This window comes from Balaenoptera borealis, assembly GCF_965194805.1.
Source record: "Balaenoptera borealis genome assembly, chromosome: 10".
In the NCBI taxonomy this organism is placed as follows: Eukaryota; Metazoa; Chordata; class Mammalia; order Artiodactyla; family Balaenopteridae; genus Balaenoptera; species Balaenoptera borealis.
The window spans coordinates 91,752,214-91,773,969 of NC_138874.1; the positions used below are offsets into that span (position 1 = coordinate 91,752,214).

The window sequence follows — 21,756 nt, forward strand, 5'->3', positions numbered from 1 at the left end:
TGCACGCCTAGAGCCTGTGCTCTGCCACAAGAGAAGCCACCGCAATGAGAAGCCCAGGCACCACAACAAAGAGCTGCAACTAGAGAAAGCCCGTGAGCAGCAACAAAGACCCAACTCAGCCAAAAATAAATAAATAAATTTATTTAAAAAAAAAAAAAAAGAACAGTCACACAGAGTTCCCATGATAAACACTGGAGAAACATCCCGAAACAATAATAGTTTACAAACATGCACATTAAAACAATTAATATAAAGTACCACCTCACATCTATTAAGTGGAAGAACCACATACTAGCTTTGGTTTGATAAAAGGATTTGGGTTTGTTTATATATTGCTGGTAGCACTCTGGTACAGCCTTTCGGAAAGGCATTCTGTCAAGAAAAGAAGTTAAATGATAGCTTCTGACCCAGCATTCTCAACACTATATCAGAAAGAAATAATTCAAAAGAAAAATATTTTTTTACAAAGATATTTATAGTTGCAGCTGTATATTAGAGCTAAAATCTAGAAATAGCCCAGATGTCTGTCTGTGGGGGAAAACGGTATACTAACACAATGGAACATACTGCTATTAGAAATGACAAATGTGAGCACTGCAAAACATTTTGGAAATTACTGTAACAAGTAATGGTAATTTTAAAACAAAGTCAAATTTATAAAGGTAAAGGTGAGGAGATACTACATAAAATTATGTCTCCATAAATAGCTCAGAAGAGGTAAAAACAGATGGAGTTTAGGAAGTATTTTTTAAAATATGTATCACATAATTGCTGACACTTTGGTCTTTTCATTTACCTTTAACCTTTTAATTTACTTTCATTTAATAATAGATTAAATGAAGTTGTGAGAAAAACACAGAATGCAGACATAGGAAACTGGGATCTGGGCCCCAGTTCCGCCTCTTATTAATGATACAACCCTGGCTACCTAGCTTCTCTAATTGTCCATATCTGCACCTATGAAATAAGGATAGTATTTCATACAATTATGGTGTTTTAAAATGACAACTAAAATGAAATACAGGATAAGTTATAAATCACTTGAAAAAGGTTAATTATTTTTACATAAATATAAATATAGTAGTAGTTTATATCAATGAATAGTGACATCACTAAAGCTAATCTAATAATCATTTCTTTTTCTTCTAACTAATTTAATTATAACTCTTAGAAATTGTTCTTCTAATGTCAAACATTAGCCCTCTTTCAGGCTGAGTGATTAGGATTTGGGTACACACATGTTAAAGCTAAAATATATTATTGAATTCTTCCACTGGGAGAATGTGGTCCCCAGTTTCACATTTCTAGAGAGCGACCTACACTACTAGATGGTTAGAAAACCAAGGACCATAAAAGACAGTCAACAGGATGGACCAAAAGAATTGAACTCGTAGTGAAAAAGATTAGACCCACTATCAAATCTTACCTACAAGTCCCTCCCAGATATAAAAGAGGAGATTGTTCATAGTTAAACCTCTCCTCTTGAGTTAGGTCTAAGTTAGTAGGTGGAGGTGAAACCAAAAATTGAATATTCTGGATCATAGCAGGAAGGAAACAAGGGAGAAAGAATCAATATATTTCCTGAATTGGGATAAGGACAATACTTCTCTCATCTCCCTGGTCACTTAACTGCCATTTGGTGACACTTTACTAAGGGTCAAAGCACTGCCCTGAGGGCCTGATCACAGAAGCAAGAAACTTTCAAAGTTGAACTTTAGATGCTGCTACCAAGCAGCAGGTGCAGGCATCCTCTCCCACAACCAACACCATAATCAAAATATTTGGCTCTGGTCTTTCAAATCAAATTTCAACTTTTTAAAAACATTCCATTTGGCTTTCACTTGAGAAACAGTTACACTTTGTTAAAAGCAGCTTAACAACTCAGCTTTTTTTTTTTTTTAATCCCTTTTGTTTGTTCAGTTCTTTCTGATGGTTAGTTTCCCTAGCTGGTGGCCAAATCATATCTATATTCTTATTGGCTTCAACACTTGAAAAATCAGAAGGAATAAAAAAACTCCTCTCTCTGAAGACAGGTATCCCTCCCTCCCTGTAGGGACCTATCACAACCTAGTCAAAGGGAGTTGGTAGAACAAGTCCAAAGTGCCTGAGAAGACAGGAGTAGGTGCCCCTGGGAATTCAATAAGGACTCTTGCTCCCATCCTTGAAATGCTCTCAGCTTGGCTGTTTCTTCAACAGTTATTGGTATAAAGTGGGGGTGCTCCCCCCCAAAATGATTAGTGCCCTGTAAATAAACCTCTGGCGCAGCTATTAATGCATGGAGGAATCTCTAACCTGGCCTGTGGGCCTGGTGGAACTTCCATTTTCCCAGCCCTCTTTCTCTTGCCTCAGGCTCATTTTTCCACTTGGCCCCCCTCCCTCTCAGCTTTCCGGCACTTAGTCACCATTATAGTTTGACTGCATTCCTGGGTGCATGACCTATTTTAAACAAAAACAACACAACATGCACCCACGGTAAGCTATCAGGCCCCTTAAAATCTTGGCAACAGTGAGTCCAGAGGGACAGAAATTAATCTAGGCAGTTATCTAGAGTCCCCTTTCATTTCACCTCTCCTCACTCACACCCCAAACCAAAAGCAAATAAATAAACCGAATTTGAAGAAAAATGGCTGGGGGATGAAGGAGGGGAAGTGTGAGTATATTAGAGAGGTCTTTACCTGCACAGTCTCTGAGATCAGAAACCTCCTGGATCACAAATCAATTTCCCTCTTTGCCCCATCTTGAAGTTTGATTCCCCTTGATACCGCCAATGCTGCCTACCTGCGTGACTAACATGATTTCCATTAAGCATAAGTTCCTGCTGCCTTGGGAATTCAGTAAAGGAGCGTATCTGTCCACAAGTGTAGAACAAGGCCATCTCAAGGGGAAGTGGGCTAAGGATGGGAGACAGGGCTATGCAAAATGATGCTTGGGGGCTTGGAGTTTTAACTCAACACTGTCTCGATTTCTTTGATCTTCTTGCTCACCAGAAAGCAGATTTCCCCCCATATTGGCTGTGCCCACCAGCTCTGCTACCAATACTAAGAATCTGGCTCTAATGTATGTACAAGTATTTAAACAGCCCAAGACAAGAAGCTTCTAACTCTTCATTTATACACGTGTTAGACTAAATCCTCCAATGGCCTCAGGAGCAGAGGTCTATAATTAAGGTTCAAAATAAATCAATGAAAAATCATATTTTGTGTTAAACTGCCTATCTTTCTGGCCAGGGAATAGGGAACAGCCTCAACACCCAAGGAGAAGTGAGATTACAGGGAACATGCCCATCATGAGGACAGGACCAAAGGCAAGGAGAGCATGGAGCAAACCCACATCTCCCTTGAAAGGCCTCCAAATGTCAGCTCCCTTTACTCAATTCAACCTCACCTCCCATGGCTCCACACTCTGCAACTGAACTCCAGCCAAGCCATCTCTCTTTTACATTCATTCCCATCCCAATACCTTCTCCTATATTGCCAGAACCAGCCTACCTTTGTCCCTGACAAATGCATGCTTCCCCCTTTGGGTAGTAGTCAAATTCACCCATTTTTCTTCAAAATCCAGTTTAAGCCTCTACTTCCCTGACTCCTCCAAACATTCTTCTCTCTCTCACGTGAACCCTTAGACTGAACCTACCATAAACTGAGGCACTGTTAGCTTTTCACAGCTGTATGTCTTGTTTGTCCAATACAGTCATAAATTCCACAGCGTTGACTCTTAAAACTCTTAGTACTTCTAAAAGTGCATCTCAACCAGCATGCTGCAGAGCAGTGGTATACCAGGAACCCTGAACAAGTGTGCCATAAAATTTTTAATGATTTATAGACTTTATTTTCATTCAACCAAAGATCCACATTTTTATGAAGCTATCTGTCAGACAAACCACGGAGCCACAATATGGCTCATGACACAATTTGCTGCGAAAAAGAGAAAGATTGCGTGTTCAGAGGAACATATATAAACTTTACCTCAAAAGATATAAGAGAACAAGGTCAGGGCAGTAAACAGTTCTACTCAAACAGTAACATACCAAACAGTGAACAAGTAAATGCACAGGTTTTTCAACTTTCTGAAACCTGCTTTTTTTAAAAAAAGACATTCATCTTTTAATCCTTTAATGTACTATCAAAAGTTCTAACACCATACAAAAATATGTCTTAGACAAAAAGGTAAGAACCGTGGTCCTAGCATAATAGGTATTCTGATAGATACTGCTTAGGTATCTATCAGAAATACAGTTCCCCCTTTGGCAAGTCACACTTTCAACAATACCTATAGATTTTCAGGAGCCTAGACACACTACCTTCAAGCTCCAAAGGCCCTTCCTAAAAATGTACAGTATACCACATCTTCAGAAATTCAACCAAGCCCTCCAAATTCTTATGCTAGAGAGGCTCAAGGGAAGGAATCTGAGCAGATGAAGTATCTTAATGTGGCACCCACACGTCAAAGCTGTCCAAAGCAGTTTCTGAAGCACTGGGCATAACCCTGATTCTTTATGTGAGCTGAGGATTTAGGGCCGTGTTCACATTCATTTCCTCCTGCTATTGGTCAAGTTCTATATTTGCAGGGCACTTGACCAGTGTGTGTATTCTGCAAGGGGTTAAGAGATATTAAGCAGGAGAAAAAAGAATTTTATGGTCAAAACATTTTGGACAATGCTGAAATAAAATTAAACAGGTCTCTCTAGCACAGGACTTCTCTGAGCCTTTAATTTACCAATGGGCATTGTGAATCCCCAAGAGAGGGGATGTGGAACACAGCATTTCCCACACTCATTTAATCACAGAATCAGTTTTTCAAGAATCCCACAATACAGCTTTCAGAAAGGCTGATGTAGCACTTTCTGAGAATAAACAACAGCAAGAAAGATGCCACTGTTTTTTGTGAACAGGCCATCTTCTGAGTCATGAATCAGGCACTACCACAGACTCAGAAGTGGATTTTGTTCTCATACCTTCCAAATGACTTTTCCCTGGGCTCTCCATCTGAAATGTGAGGACTAATTATACTGCTCTGCTTCTCAGGGTTGTTTTTTTATTGTTTTTAATCTTGCAACTGTGTTTCATATTAATCACCAAAACAGGTTCTCAGCCCAAGTGGCCAGGCTTCAAAAATCCCTGGTGCCCTTCCAGCCTGGATGAAGAGATGGAGAGAACATGAACCAGACGCCACCCAGAAAGTTTTTACTCCAGTTTCTCCAGAAATCTCCGGTTTCTAGGCCATTATAATAAAGTCAAACCATAGTGAAGATAAGGGATGAATGAGAGGTTCCCCTTTAGTAACTCACTTCTGGAGGGAGGCCACTTTTAATCACACACACCACCTGTATCTGAATCTTGACTCACCTTTTCAGTGTGGACTTTCTAAAGGAAATTCTAAGAAACATAGGAGATCAAAGCTGGATCTACAGGGAAGAAAGAAAAAGAAGTACTGGAAGAGGACTATTTCCCTTTCTCCACAGAGAAAGTACCAATTACAGAGCTAGTGAGCAGGGGAAATATCATTCCTTTCAGTGAAACAGCTTTCCAGGAAAAGTATCTCAACATATTTACTATAAAACAATTTAATTTCCCTGTCCCATCACCTGCCACCCCATCCCCATCCCCCCCAAAAGCCCACAGGTTGTGGATTTCCTCTCATTCTTGGCAGAGTTACCAGAAGAAATATAATACCCCCTTCAGACTGCTCCCAACAGCTGCTGGAACAAGAAGGGGAGCTGGGGGTAACCTCCCAAAGCTGCCTCTAAAAATGACCATTCCCCCTGCCAAACCATGTAGCCAGTGAACATAAGACAGCTCTTTTTCTACTTTCTTAAAGGGGAGACCCCAAAAGCAACAGTGTCCCCTAGACCAAAATACTTGCCTCCAGCCTTTCTGTTCTCCTCAACTTGACTCTAAGCTGAAACTTCTAATACCTATTTCTTCCCTAACATGCACTTCTTTTTTTTTTTTAATTAATTAATTAATTTATTTATTTATTTATTTTGCCTGCACCAGACCTTAGTTGCAGCATGCGGACTTTTTTTTTTTTGGCTGCATTGGGTCTTCGCTGCTGCGCGCGGGCTTTCTCTAGTTGCAGCGAGCAGGGGCTACTCTTTGTTGCAGTGCTTGGGCTTCTCATTTCACTGGCTTCTCTTGTTGCGGAGCACTGGCTTTAGGCATGAGGGCTTCAGTAGTTATGGCATGCAGGCTCAGTAGTTGTGGCGCACGGGCTTAGCTGCTCCGCAGCATGTGCGATCTTCCCAGACCAGGGCTCGAACCCGTGTCCCCTGCATTGGCAGGCGGATTCATAACCACTGGGCCACCAGGGAAGTCCCCCTAACATGTACTTCTTAAAACAATCATCTACTACTTCACAGGACTAGCATTTTTTATTTGTTTGTTTAACCCACCAATATCCAAGTTAGGGTTCTTACCAAACTCCTATTCAAGGTAATTTCCTTGTCTCTGTCCACCTCCCCAATGCCATATTCCGCATGTGAGCGTGCACAAACACACACACACACACACACACACACACACACACACACACACCTCCTTTCAGGTCAAAAGCCTTCCTAGAGAAAAGCCTAGGAACAAATTGCACTGGTTGCACTGTACCCCGGCCCTTTTCCCCTTTCCCAACATCATCATACACTAAATGCATCTCAGTTCTGTCTAGAAAACCCCCTTGCCAGGCAGCAGAGAGACTTCCAGTTAGCCTTCAGCCTCTCAGCTGAGACCACCAACAAAGAAGTTCATGAATGTCAATTGGGGGCACAGGCAGTATCTCTCTTTGCCGAGGAGAAACTGGACAGAGCCTCCAGCATCATTCCCCAAAGGTGACAGCCGGGGTCGAGTGAAGACTGTGAAAACTGTACAAGGGCTGGGGGAGAAAATATAATGTAAGGAATGATTTGGAATCAGGGGCAGGAGGAGGCGGAGGCATGAACTGGCTGACCCCAAATGTCTTTTCCATCTCTAACTCCTATGATTCTTTGACCTCCAATTTTGTGCTGCGAACAAGGAATGGAAAGTCAACAGACGTGGTGATGTTTTGAAAGAGCCTGGCAGTCTGCTCTTGTCATTTAGTGGCCTTTGCATGTATTTTTTAAGGTGTCTCCAAGCCCTGTCTTCATTTCACAGTTGTCACCTTTCTCAACAATTTGAGCTCATGTCAAATACCAAAAAAGAAGGAGAAGAAGAAAGAATGTACTGGCAATTAATTGTCGGCTAAAGAGGGGCAGGCACAAAGGCCCATTGGGTGGCCCAGACTCCCAGGGAGGGCAATGTGGACAATTTGGATATAACGAAGAACTAACTCAAAGTTGAGACAAAGGAGCCAAACCTCTAACAAGAGATAAATTCTTTCTCCAGATAGTCTCATAGTCAGTTTTAGATACAGTTCAAGCCTTTACATGATTCAAGATTCATAAACATATTCTTAATTAGCACAACCATCTTGCTTCTACTGATTACACCTGGAGTTCCATCTGAAAGCTGTTCAAATCTGGGCAAGATTGCTGAATAGAAAGGACTTTCCTCAAGGATAAACCAAATCTTTGGATTCTCAACCTCATCTGATGGTTGACACACCTGAGATAAATTCTGGAGTTTATCAAAAATCTGTTTCTGTAGATCAGAGTAGGGGGCATGTCAATTTTCACTGGAAATTCAAAACTCAACTTTTTCCTCATTTTTCCAAACAGTCAATCTCGTCTTAAATTTTCAAAATTTATTGGAGCTTGGTCTCAAGAAGAGTCTACCTGAAAGTCTCCCTATTCCATGGTTATGAGTTAGGACCAGAAACTAATCCAATGCCAGAGTCAATCCAGAGTTAAGGTTAAGTTGTCACACAAAGGTAATTCTTTTCTATGTAAAACACTCAAAAATAATTTTTTAAAAAATGTGTATGCTTCATCAGTAACCTCACTGCCAGTTTGATTTCAAGCAGCTCAAGCACAATCTCTACCTAAGGTGAAATGGCTAGACACAGAAAACTGAAACTAAGAAAACTGAGAGTATTGAAGTATTTTCAGAGGTTTCATTCAAAATAAATTGTTTATCTTGTAGATTATGAGGACTTTGGATTTCTCCATGATTCTGCCTTGAAAGCTAGGAAATTCATCCCCTACTATTCAAGTTTTACAAGACTGAAAAGGATATAAGCAGCTTCCATATTCTCACAGTCTTGGAGGAAAAGGCCTCTTGCATTCCTCCAGTTTGCATTTGGAGGTACTGACTGTACTAGACCATTTCCTGCTTCCACAGGTGTATTGTTTCATTTATTTTAAACATGTAAACTGAACTCACTTTTATTAACTCACAAAACCATTAAAAATAAGGCCTTTCCAAAACAGTTGAAGATAAATACATCCATATAAGAAACCTTTCAATGAACCAGAGAACAAGTAAGTGACTGCTTCCTAGGTAAGGCAGAAAGGTGAAGGAGAGAGCCAAAGCTACTTTAAGTTGCTAATTGTTTTCTGAAAATCACTGTTTAGGCCCTAAAAGTAACCAGTGAGCAATGCCTTCTCTGTTCAGAGTTAGGAAACTTTATGCTTTCTGGGTCAAAAAAATGCTCTTAGGTGCAATCATTTTAAAACAAACAAACACACTCTGCTTATCTGTGTCCATCTCACCACTCTGGACGTTAATCATCACTGAAATAGATACCCCATTCCCCTGGCCTCAAAGAGCTCCAAGCCTACTAGACCCTGGCTGAGGAATGAATGTACATGCCAGGGCAAACACCTCAGAGCCTGACTCCCTAAACACCTATTGTTAATTCTAGGCAAATCTATCACAGGCAAATGCAAGAGAGCACCCAGGTAATGCTCAAAGGATATTTGAAATAAAATTCAAGTTTGAAAACATACAGGACTTAATTTAGGAGGAAGAAGATCAAGACTGGCAAAAGTATTTAATATAAGACTGCAAAAGTATTTTTAAAAATAGATTTACATACATAGATATACTTTTTTCTTTCCATTCTTTGCTCTTGTTAATTTTACAGTATCAGAATTTAAAAATAGCACCTTTGCTCTTCCACCTCTCATACTTTCTAACTTCTTACATTTAGCCTACATTATAAACTGACGGAGTTAAATTTCACTGTTTTGTTCTTGAAGACTGAACTAGCTTAGTTTTGCCCCTACTGTTCAGGAAAAACTTAAAAGATTGCTATATGAAACATTTCCTTGATTTTTATATTAAAGATATTTCTATTCCCCCAGGCTTCATAAAACTTTCAAATAAAACTGATTTTAAACCAGATGACTGACTCAAGCTGTCTTTGTGTCCACTTAAAAAAGAAGTTCAGGATACCTACCAGTGTTCACTGTTTGGGCAAGAGGCCTAAAGGGAAGCAAATTATTTGTTTGTGGTTTTAAAGTGGCCAAAATGCCTTCAAGCACAAGTATAGACCATTAACAAATCACAAGGAACCAAAGCAGTTCATCTTACTCAACAAAGCTATGATCAGTTAGGAACAGCCAAACTGAATGGGACTTGCCCTGGGCCGGAAGGTCAGTAAACCTTACTTTGTGTTTCTGAGAATTCATGAGGCTCTTCGGCAGGGAGTGCAGACCCTAAAGCCCACAGGTTCTGCTGTCATGTTTCCAAAAACATTCAGGACAGGTGAGAGAAACTAAGCAGTGTGTGTGTGTGTTTTCCCCCACCTCCTGTCTTTAGGCAGCATCTCCAAGTCAAACCATCTTCACTTTTGCTATATAGACTGACTAGAGGAGAAGCCAAGCAATTAAAGTGTTCCATTTTACACCAATTTATTGAGTGCCTACCATGTGCTGAACACTGTGCTATCACTTACACATCACAACATTTAAGCCTCATTTTACTGGATATGTTATTCCCATTGTTTATAGATGATAAAACTCCGGGGCAGTGAAGTTGTGTGGCTTCTGATAAAATGCAGTTTTGTGTTGTGCTTATAAAAACTTATCCTACTGTCCAGTGTGCAGTTAATTAGCCCAAAATATGAACTACAGCCCTGCCACTATCCAAGCAGCCGTACTTTCATTGAACTTTGGGCCCAAGCTCCCTGATGCCCTAAGAGAGCTGGGGTACGTGCCATCTCCCTCCAGGGATGACAACCACCTCACCTCTCTTGGTGGCTTATCACATCTCTGCAGCTGTCCAAAAACAGACCACACTGGTAAACATTCTCTCCACCTGCTGTAACACGCATAGCTTTTCCCCTCAACTCAGAAAACGCGAGCAGTGACCCTGCTCTTTATCAAGTGCTGGGGTAAAACAACTTCCCTAGAAAGTTGGAGATACCACATCCTAGGACATAGGCAAGAAATCAAAACACACATGGCTAATAAATAATAAAGCCAAATCACTTGGCAGTCTCAAAGCACTTTATACTATAAACCCATTTTCATTTTGTTATTATTACTTACAGAGTGCACACTCATTCACATTATCTCTCTTTTAGAGCATTTGAAAAGGAAAGAAAAATAAACATAAATTCTTTCATTTGTTCATTCAATCTCTATAAACAAGAAAGCCAAATTTTGCCATGGCTGACTTGGGTTTCGGGCATTTTAGACAACTGCTCTTCTAGGTCAACTGACATGTTCTTTGAAAGAGTTTTTCTTACAAAAAATGAAGGTAATAAGACTTGCATGCCCCCAAAATCCCAAAGAATCATTATCATCAACAACAAAATTGTACTAGAAATAATAAAAGTTAAACAAAATATCAGGTTCAAAATTTCCAAAAGATTGTAGCAATCCTGGACATCATTAATAATACCCAGCTGGAAAACATACTGAAAAAGAGATTGCATTCGCAATAAAAACAAAATGAATAGCATATTTAGGAATACTTAGGAATAAGTGTAACAACAGACATGTAGAAACTTTATAGTGAAAACCACAGAAACTTTTGAAAAGGCATAGAATTTTTTTTTTTTTTTTGCTGGGGCGTTGAGTGAGAGTGAAGACATCACATACATACAAATCCAACAAGGATAATCTAAACCTAACAGATATTAGACTCTGTCAAAAGCAGCAATATTTAAAATAGAATGGAAATGGAAAAATACATCAGTGGAACAAAATGGAGAGTTCAGATATAGATCCAATATATATACATATATAATATGTATGTATGTGTGACTGTATATACACATAGCTATATAAACTTAATATCTGGCAAAGTAAGCTTTCTAAAAATGTTTTTGTCTTTCTAAAGGGAAAGACAAGAATTATTTAACAAAAAGTGTAGTGGTAACTAGGTAGCTGTTTAGAAAAAAAGAAGGTTGAACTCACCCCTTATACCAAAACAAAAGTGATATTAATGAAAGTGTTAACTATTTTTAAAAATCAAATTTTAGGAAGACCAGCAGAATATCAGAGAAGACTTATCAGGTCTGTGGAGAAATCATAAATTTCTCAGTTTGTGGCGGGGGGAGGGGGAGATTTAAAAATCACATAAAAACTGACAGATTCTGATATATTTAAATGTACAACTTCTATAGGCTAAAAACAGTGAAGTAAAAAGAACAAACTGGGAAAAATATAATATTTGCATCAAAGATGACATACTAGAGCCTAATATCTATGACCCACAAGAATTGGAATCCTTTATAAGAGTAACTTCAGGACCCCAATAATAAATGCGCAAAGACTAGGAAAAGACAATCTCACAGGTGAAACAAACACAGGGGAAAATATTTATGCTGGTCAGTGGTAAAGGAATGCAAAATAACAAAATTTTGAGATACCATTATATGTCCACTAACATAGCAAAGATTTTTTAAATTCTTACATGAAATTGGCTTAATAATTTGTTGCTATTGTCACTGTAACTTGGTACAACACCTTTTTACAAACCATAACCTTTGATCCAGTAATGCCAATATTGAGAATTTAGCCTAAGGAACCAATTCAAAAAGACATATGTATTATACAGTATGTGACATATCTCAATAAAGCTGTTACCAAAAAGTGCATTAAATTATTCATTTCCTTGTTATCTATGATAGCAAAAAGCTGCATACAACCTGAAAGTCTAATATTAGAGGAATGTTTTTAATCTCATGGTACAGCCCACAAACATTTATTATGTACCTATTCTGTTAGGATCAGTAGGATAGCAACTAAGAGGAGGAAGAAGAAGTGTGCAAATGAAAAGTAATTTTTAAAACTGAATAGTTATCTAGAGGTGGTGGTATTATAGCTTTTTATGTTTTAAACCAACTTTCTTTAATATTGCTATACTGTATTAGAACTACCTTTTTTCTTTTTTAACCCAAATTGGATGGAGTTGGGTGCAATATGAAAGCTTTTACTCCCCCAATTCCACACTTTTTTTTCCCCCTCCCTATTAACTGCTTACGTGGTTAAGTTTTTCATTCACAGGTCTCAGATCCTACCAAGTACAGGCCAAATTACAATACCATGCCTTCGTGTACAGTCTTAACTGTACTCATCCAACCCCCTGCCATAAGCAGGCACCCTTTTTTGTGTCATTCTGCCTCCATCAAGTCATAAACTATGGTTGACACTTGGACCAAGGGCCTTCTTTTGGGGTGTGAACCCTTTTCTCCATATTCTATTTTATCCACGCCCTGAAGCCTAACAACCCTTGGAAGGGGGTGAGAGGGTGAATGTCCACAAAAACGTCCTGAAAGGCCACATAGTGGATATGGGTCCTACACCTGGACGGGAGGAGGCCTCTAAAGCCACAGACCAGCCGGGCTCCTCTGGAGCTGAGGAACCCAGGCGGTCAACGTCTGCGAAAAGACACAATTAAAAGCTGAAGGGAGTGCTTAAGATGGCTAATTGTGAGGAGCCGCCCACGGGGAGGGTGCTGACTGAGGGATGCTGTTGGGAGGCCTCCTCGGATGGGGGCCTCTGAGAGGAGCAGGGTGCTCGGGGAGGGATCGGCGGAGGCCGGGTCCGGGCCTCGGAATTCGGGGGGCGACACAGCCCCAGGCCGACCAGGCCGCGGCGCCCCGCCCTTTCCCGGGACGCGGGCCGGCCCGGGGCGGGGAGCGGGTGGGCGAGCGGGCGCTTACAGGTCGGTGCCGAGACGCGTGAAGCCGGAGTTGAGCGAGGCCCGGGCTATCCGGCGCCAGAGCAGGTCGCAGTTGGTGAAGCGCCGCAGCCAGCGGCACACCTGAGCCAGGCGGCCGAGGGCCTGCATGTCCAGGTAGGAACAGATGAGCAGCAGCAGCTCCTCCGGCAGGCGCAGCAGCGCGGGCCCCGCGGCGGGGCGGCCGGCAGGCTCCCGGGCTCCCGCCTCTTCCTCAGCCGCCGCCGCCGCCATGGCCGCCCCTGTCCCAGCGAGGCGGCCCCAAGCCTGAGCCCCTCGTCCCTGTGCTCTCGCCGGCCTGGCCTCCTCCCGCTGTCCAGGTCTGACCCTCCACTCCTCTTTCTTCCCATCATCTCTTCCTTTGGCCTCCTTCCGCGCCCCTGCGCTCCCCTCATCTCCCCTGAAGATCCTTCTCGCCCCTTCCTCTACGCTTCCGCCTCCCTCTCGTACCTTTCCCAGGCCTGCCCTCTCTCCCGCCTCGGCCCCCAGCCCCGCTGCCTCCTTCGCCTGTGGCGGCTGCGGCTTCCCTTCCGCCCCGCTTCCTCTTCCGCCTTGCCCTGCTCCTGCTTTCCCCTTCCCCTTCCCTTTCCTCCGCTTTCCCCTCGCGGCTCTCCCTTCCTGCAGTTTCCGCGTCTCCCCGCTCTCGCCCTCGCCCTCGCCGGGCCCGCCGTCCCCGGGGGGCCCTAAGCCGCCCTGGCTGCCCATGAGCGGCCGCGGAGCCGGCCCGACGCGGAGCCAAGCCCGAGCCGCCGCCACCGCCGCCGCCGCCGCCGCCGCCGCCCCAGGAGGAGGCGACACCATGTCGGACCGGGTCACATGGGGCGGCGCGGGCCGAGGCCTGGGCCCGCCCCTCACACCCGCGGCCGTGGAGCGGCTTTGGGGTGCGGGCCGAGACCGGGGAGAAGCCCCCTCCCATGCCCCGGGCCGCCCGGAGCGTGTGCAGGAAGCGCAGCTTGCGTTCATCTAGCATGCGAGGCCCGCCGAGCGCCTGTCTAAGGCCGCCAAGAGGAGCTTCGGCATTCAAGAAGCGCTTAGTTCTAGCCCCTGCCCTCAAGAAGCACCCACTTGGGTGGCCTTCCCTCTCCGGTAGCCCTCCTCTACTTCGGCTGATGACTGCTTTCCAAAGGCCACGTACCAGGGCCCCACGAACTGCATCCCTAGAAGTAGGCCGGGTTCTCACACGGGGTGTAAACCACAGTCCTAGCAATGAGCTGGCATTTTAGACGTTTTGGGAGGTTGCAATCCTCTAGATCCTGAATCCATAACTCCCCAGTCATGTATCAGCAAGTGGTAAAGCTATTAGTCACCACGCAACGGCAAGTGGATTCTCCAAGGTCATCCAGGAGCCCTTTCCCACACCACCCATTCCATTCACAAGGCCACCAGTTTGAAGCTAGAGCTTAGATGAATCTACTGAAGTCTAGACATGCTGTCCTGCACAGGCCCCTCTAGTGACACATGGCTTTGGGGCATTGGAAATGTGACTAGTCCAAATCGAGGTGTGCTGTAAGTGTGAAAAACCCACCAGATTTTGAAGACTTAGAAAAGAAAAAGAATGAACTATCTTATTAATAGTTTTATATTAATTACATGTTGAAGTGATAAGATTTTTGATACATTGGCCTAAATATACTTTAATGTAACTGCTAGAAAGGTTAAAATTATACATGTGACTTGAATTTGTGGCCCACATTATTTTTTCTACTGGATAACATTGGGGGAGGCAGTAAGATTGGGAAGTGGGGGAGGAATATGCCTATCCCTGTCTGTATCCTGTACCCGAAATCCTAACAGTAAGGATTTGAGGGTTTTATTTTGTATTTACATCTTAAGATCCATTTTCAGAAGCAAGAATGAATGAGAAATCGACTCTGGAAATTATTCAACACCTAGCATAGGCAAGGAGAGACTTAGGAGAGCAACGACATTGCATTATGTCACTGCAGAAGCATCATGTAACAAGGTCAGACCGGAATCTGGCTTTGCCCTAGAATTACTTTTTGATCTTAGCAAAACAACAACAAAAAACCCCACCTATCTTGGCCTTTTAGTGTTCTCAGTCTGTAGTGGAGATAATGCCTCTGCCTTACTTTCGAGGGATAAATGAGATGATCCCTGTAAAATGCTTTGAACTCCTCTAAGAAAATTCTCAATAATAGTTACAGGTCAAATCCTTTTACAAAAAATACCCTACAAAAGGAAGAAAAAAAAAAAAAAGGTACAACAAAGGCTTTGTGTAGAAAAAGATTTCCAAACCCCAGCCAGTGGTTTACTTATTAAAAGCAATATTTGACACATTTCAGTACAACTAAAGAATTTAGACCATCTCTTAGAAATCATTATAAAGAAATCTACTGATTTCATACTGTTAGAAGGCTGTTGAGGTAGGAATGCTGAGTATTGAGGTAATATCATCAACTCAACACTTATTGGTTTTGCTACAGTTGTGTACTGTGAGCCACTCTGAAAGGAAGAGAGAGATGAATATAGCATATGGTTCCTACATTTTGTGTTCATATTTGTGTTAAACACGTTTGTAATTTCTTACTGTTTGACTATTTTTTAACCGTTCCTTTACACAGAGTAAAACTAAGTAGTTCAGCCACATTGTACCTAGTTTTTAGTGGAAGACTTGAAGGCACAGAAAATTATTTAATTAACCCAACATAAATCAAGTCAGTATTAAAATCCACAATCACACAAATGCAACTTATTCTTTACCCCATGTTGCCCTCATTGTTGGAGAAATTAAACCATCATTTAAAATTATCAAATCACCCTCTTTCACACCCAAACTAGAGATCAAGTGAACTGTTTAAGCTAGAATTTATGGTTTACTGATTTACAAAATAAGCCAAAGTACTCACTAGGCGGAAAGGCAAAGCCAAAATGGAAAATTGGCATATATTCTATTATTTGGTGGTGATGTGTATCCCTAAATTCCTGAGCTTAAAAAAAAAAAAAAAAAACCTACAGTTTAGTCTCAGCTCAGAGAAGCAGCTAGAATTCTTCATCAACCCTCCCTCCCCCACAAAACAAAACAAAACAAATCCAATGTGGGGTTTAAACCAAACTTGGAAAAAACTACATCACAAAAAGCACTTTTAAAATTCTTTTTGGAGACAGGTTATTTAAAAAAACCAGCTGGATGGGAATTCCCTGGCGGTCCAGTGGTTAGGACTCCATGCTTTCACTGCCAAGGGCCTGGGTTTGATCCCTGGTTGGGGAACTAAGATCCCACAAGCCTCATGGAATAGCCAAAAAAAAAAAAAAAAAAAAAAAGGATAAAAAATCAGCTGGGGCTGAAAAGATGATTTGTAACAAAAGTAAATGCATATCTTCATGGAGAACCTGAATAGTGTTTTATTATCAAAGAAAATAGATATGTTAATAGCCAGAAAAGAAAATAGAAAGAGTACACTGGACTTAAGAACATCTTTCAGAAAAGTCATCAACTCCCTTGAAGTTCAAATCCAGGAACCAATCATAGTGAAATAATATGGGGAGGGGGGTGAAATTTACCTTGTTTTTATAAGGCATTTTATTTTAAATTTTTAAAATTTGCATACTAATAAGTAAACTGAAAACATTGGACTACTTTTAACTTAGAATGCCAAAAACATAGAATTCATAATATTTTAAAACGTTAAGACTCAATATGAATTTTTTTCTTTTTTTTCATCGAAGTATAGTTGATTTACAATATTAGTTTTAGACGTACAGCGTAGTGATTCAATATTTTTATAGATTATATTCCACTTAAAGTTATTATAGAACTTCCCTGGTGGCACAGTGGTTAAGAATCCGCCTGCCAGTGCAGGGAACACAGGTTCGAGCCCTGGTCCGGGAAGATCCCACATGCCGCAGAGCAACTAAGCCGACGTGCCACAACTACTGAAGCCCATGACCCTAGAGCCCGGGCTCCCCAACAAGAGAAGCCACCACAGTGAGAAGCCCGCACACTGCAACCAGGAGTAGCCCCCGCTCGCCGCAACTAGAGAAAGCTCGCGCGCAGCAAGGAGGACCCAACGCAGCCAAAAATAAATAAAATTAAATTAAAAAAAAAAACTTTCAAAAAAAAATAAAGTTATTATAAAATATTGCCTATATTCCCTATGCTGTATGATATATGAGACAATATGAATTTCACACTGGGAATTTAGAAATACTAATATTAGTTTACTTTTAGAGAGAATTTTTAAGTACAGATAGAAAGTTCTTTGTGTATGTCCATGTAACTGACATGCATAGTAGTGATTATTGTTATAGGTAATGTATAATATATGTTTAAGATTGTGAAAAGGCTAGAATTGTGTGTTCCATCCATTCTTATAAACAGGTGACAATCTCAGATAGGAGCGTGTTCCCACATCCAGTACTCCTGCACCCACATGCCCCTTAGATAAACCCTCAGGGCCCCAGCCTTTAAAGGCAGATTTAGTAGGGGAATTATTCTGAGATGAATGAGAGAGAGTGAGATTATTTTATGAATGACAATTTTCAATGTCATACATTGGCTCAGACACCATTATTCCTTTATAATAATAATAGCTTATATTTATTGAGCACTTACTATATTTCAGGAACTATCATAAGAGCCTTCCATGTATTGTCTCATTTATTCATATCAACAACCACATAAGGAAGATACTATTAACCCATTTTTTGCAGAAGATGAAACAGGCCTATGGTCACATTTCCTAAATGGCAGAGCAGGTATCAAATCTAGACAGTCTAACCCCAAAGCTTGTACTCTGAACTGTGCCTTCACCATACACAGCAGAAAATGGAATAGGAATAAGGCATTGAATTCAAGGTCCTCTAGGATCCCTTACAACTAATATAGACACACCTAGTAATATACTTTACTTCTGACCATCAGGCAGGTCTGGTATCTAAATAAAAGCTGCTTCTAAACAAAAGTAGATCCTGCATGTCTCAATTACTTTTTAAGGGTTAACCATGTAGAACCTACAGCCTCTTATGCTTTTCATAATCTTCTTGCAAAACTTTAAAAGGATTGTAGGAACTAATATATCTTGCAAAAGAACATATAACTAAAGTTTAGTAATTCCTTCATTTCGCTTCAGCTTCAATTTCTTATGTTAAATTTAAGTAACAATGTGTGTATGGTATGTATTATGAGCCTTTTTTGTAAATTTGTCCCTACCTATATATATTCAAAGTGAGACTTTGTAGAATGATGTTAATAATGGTTATTTCTAGGTAATGGAATTTTGGGATTTTACTTTGTACTTTTCTGTATTGCTTGATTTTTTTTTAATAAGCATGTATCACCTTTACAAAATCAATAAAGTCTCTCAAAAAGAAGAATAGAGTTGTCATGCATCCAAACACACCATGCAACAAGAAGGTTGGAGATTTGAAGCCTAGATCATTGCCAGAGTTTTTAACTAGCCACGTAAGTTTCTTCAAACTTTATTTATTCCATTAAAATGTGTATCATGTAATAGTAAAATAATGAACAAAGTAGAGTATTAGAAAGAAGAAATAAGAGGCCTAACAATGAATACAAAAACATTTGAGGATCTCATAAATAGAAGGATCAAGTCTAAAGTGTTGTTTTCAGAAATTATCAGGTTGGTAGTTTATATTCTGAAATCCTGTTGGAAACACAACCAAGATCTGCTCTGTTTTTCTGTGAATCCACTGTCTTTGTCATATTCAAAGATAAAATATTTTTATTTCATATGAAACAATTTAAAGTATTGCTTAAAAATAGTTACTTTATGCAGAAAAGACTAGAAGGAAATATGTCCAGATGCTAGAAATGGATGCTGATGAGAGGTGGAGTTATGGGAAGTTCTGCTGTTGCTTTACACTTTTCTGCATTTTCTAAATGTTCTGCAATGAGCATATATTACATAGATAATCAGTTTTTCTTTTCTTTTTTTGAATTTATTTTTTTATAAAGCAGGTTCTTATTAGTTATCTATTTTATACATATTAGTGTATATATGTCAATCCCAATCTCCCAATTCATCCCACCACCACCCGCTTTCCCCCCTTGGTGTCCGTACATTTGTTCTCTACATCTGTGTCTCTATTTCTGCCTTGCAAACCGGTTCATCTGTACCATTTATAGATAATCAGGTTTTTTTTAAGTTCTTTTTTTAAAAAAAATTTTATTTATTTATTTGCTTATTTATTTATTTATTTATTTATTTCGCTGAGCCGGGTCTTAGTTGCGGCACGCAGGATCTTCGTTGCCGCGTGTGGGATCTTCACTACAGTGTGCAGGATCTTTCATTGCAGCATGCAGGAGCTTTAGTTGCAGCATGTGGACTCTTAGTTGCGACATGCGGGATCTAGTTCCCTGACCAGGGATCGAACCCGGGCCCCCCGCATTGGGAGCATGGAGTCTTAACCATTGGACCACTAGGGAAGTCCCCATAATCAGTTTTTTCTTTAAAGAAAAAACCTAAGAGGTGTTTACACCTAAATGTAAGAAATAATTTAATTCAATATAATTTAATTAAGCTAATTAATTTTAATATTTTTTAAAGTTCATTTTACAAATCTCCCACACAGAAGAATTCCAAATAATTTGTTATACTTCACCTTCATGGAGGTGGAGCATAACTACCCCCACACACACACACGCACACACACACACGCACACACACACATTCCTAAGAGGACTGCATGTGGTGACTTCCTTCCAAAGAATACAACATGGAAAGAGGAGGAAAGAGTAACTTTACAGTGGAGAAGGCTGACAAACACTATTTCAGCCAGGCGATCAACACCTGTTCAACATCAACAGTGGTAAGTCACATTGATAGTAGGTACCCTTGATATACTGTGATGAAAATGGTACTTTACCTCTGTGGTCGTCCTCCCCAAAAGCCATAATCCCAGTCTAATGAGAAAAACATCAGACAAATCCAAATTGAAGGATGGTCTACAAAATTACCTGACCGGTCCTCCTCAAAAATGTCAAGATCATCAAAAACAAGGAAAGTCTGAGAAATTGTCACAGCCAAGAGGAACCAAAAGGGACATGACAAATAAATGTAATGTGGTATCCTAGAGTAGAAAAGAGAAAGGACACTAGGTAAAAACTAAGGAAATCTGGTTGGTCCATTAATCATTACAAATGCACAATACTGATGTAAAATGTTGATAATGGTAGTGTATAAGGACTCTCTGTTCGGGCATCACAATTTTTCTGTAAATCTAAATATATTATACAAAATAAAGGTTTTTTAAAAAGTTTATTTTAGCCTTCTGTGACTTTTTACAGAAAATCTTTGCAAAACTTGTAATGCACATGAAGGCAGTGTGTTTACCAAGTTACAGAGATTTGCAATATTATGAAACCCTATCCTGTCATCCCAAATGCAAAAGAAAAAAGTAAAAATAATGTCCCATAAATCATCTCCAACAAAAATTAAACTACTACTTAAGATTTCTAGTTATCCAAATTTACAGCTATACTAGAAAGATTCATTTTCCAAAGGGTAAGATGTCATTCTAAGATACTGTCCTGACTTTACAACTGTGAGAAACAGACATTTCCAAGCACCAATTTGTGTATATAAGTTATACACATATGTACACAAAATTGAAGGACCATATGGCAAGTAAGGTAAGGGGGTGGGCAAGACAGAAATATAAAATGTAACTGTAGGGATAAAAAAGCAGATTTCTAGATTTCCCAGTTAAGTAATGTTATCATTAGTTAGTATGAGATAGCCTTCTTATGTGAATAGGTGGTGTTCAAAGAGTTTTTGAACAAAATGTAGAGCACGCCATCAGCATTAGGATCTAAGATAATTTATGTGCTATCAGAATTTGTGATTTTTCTGATCTCTGTCAGTCAGGACAGTGAGTCATTTGGCAACAGATGATGGAAGATATAAAATTTGAAAATGAAGGGAACTACAAAATCTTGTGAAATTTTCATGATTATCTGGGAATTTCTTTAAATACATACATACATACATAAAAATAAAGTTACCACTGAGATAAAATATATACAAATATGAGTTCTTTTTCAAGAAAAGAATGATAAGTTCTAGAAAAAAAAATTCTCTTAAGCATCTTCAGTTCTTCTGGAAGAAAGTATCATGTCAAATATAAAATTCTTATTTCTGTTCTATAATTATTACTATTAAAGAATGCCTAACTTCAGGTAAATTTTTTCATTTGAGACATTCATTACACTGACTGAAACCACAGTATATAATTTATTTATCTTGTCCTAGGTTTGGGGTCCTGTTAAAAATGTGAAAAACACAAAAGACAACTTTTCTGGAATATCATTCAATTACATTATTTTGAACTGATGGTGGGTTGTGTTCAGTTGTTAAATATAAACAAAAGTTTGGATGTGACTGGAATAAAGATAGGTCTTATTTAATTGGGGGATTTTTACTTTAGTTTTAAAAAGCATGTGTGTATATATATATATATATATATATATATATATATATATATATATATACACACACACACACACACACATACTAAGTAAAGAGAATTATGACCTTTAGACGCATATTTAACTGTTATCCTTTGAGAACCTATGTCACTGCTTCTAAAGAATTATACACTCTATATAATGTGCTTTTCCCCCTTTCTTATGGCAGCTGTTTCAAACCCAAATGGAAAGGTGAATGAGAAAAATCCCCTACATTTAAAACCTACCATGGAGAGAAAAGCAGGAAGAAGTCCAAGCTAGCCCCTG

The 21,756-nt window shown here is 40.0% G+C and overlaps 1 protein-coding gene across 5 annotated transcripts in view; it reads right to left on the reverse strand.

The window, feature by feature from the left end:
* FBXW4 (F-box and WD repeat domain containing 4) overlaps nucleotides 1-21,421 on the reverse strand; it is an 88,016-nt gene extending 66,595 nt beyond the window's left edge. The window contains exon 1 of one of the 5 annotated variants that reach the window (XM_082408323.1): nucleotides 13,027-19,634. In XM_082408323.1, the coding sequence (XP_082264449.1) occupies nucleotides 13,027-14,006 (980 nt within the window). In that variant the 5' untranslated portion in view covers nucleotides 14,007-19,634. Of the gene's footprint in view, nucleotides 1-13,026 lie in introns of all 5 variants that reach the window. The other 4 variants (XM_082408322.1, XM_082408321.1, XM_082408325.1 and 1 more) reach the window with 4 other exon arrangements.
* Nucleotides 21,422-21,756: the final 335 nt, after the last annotated feature.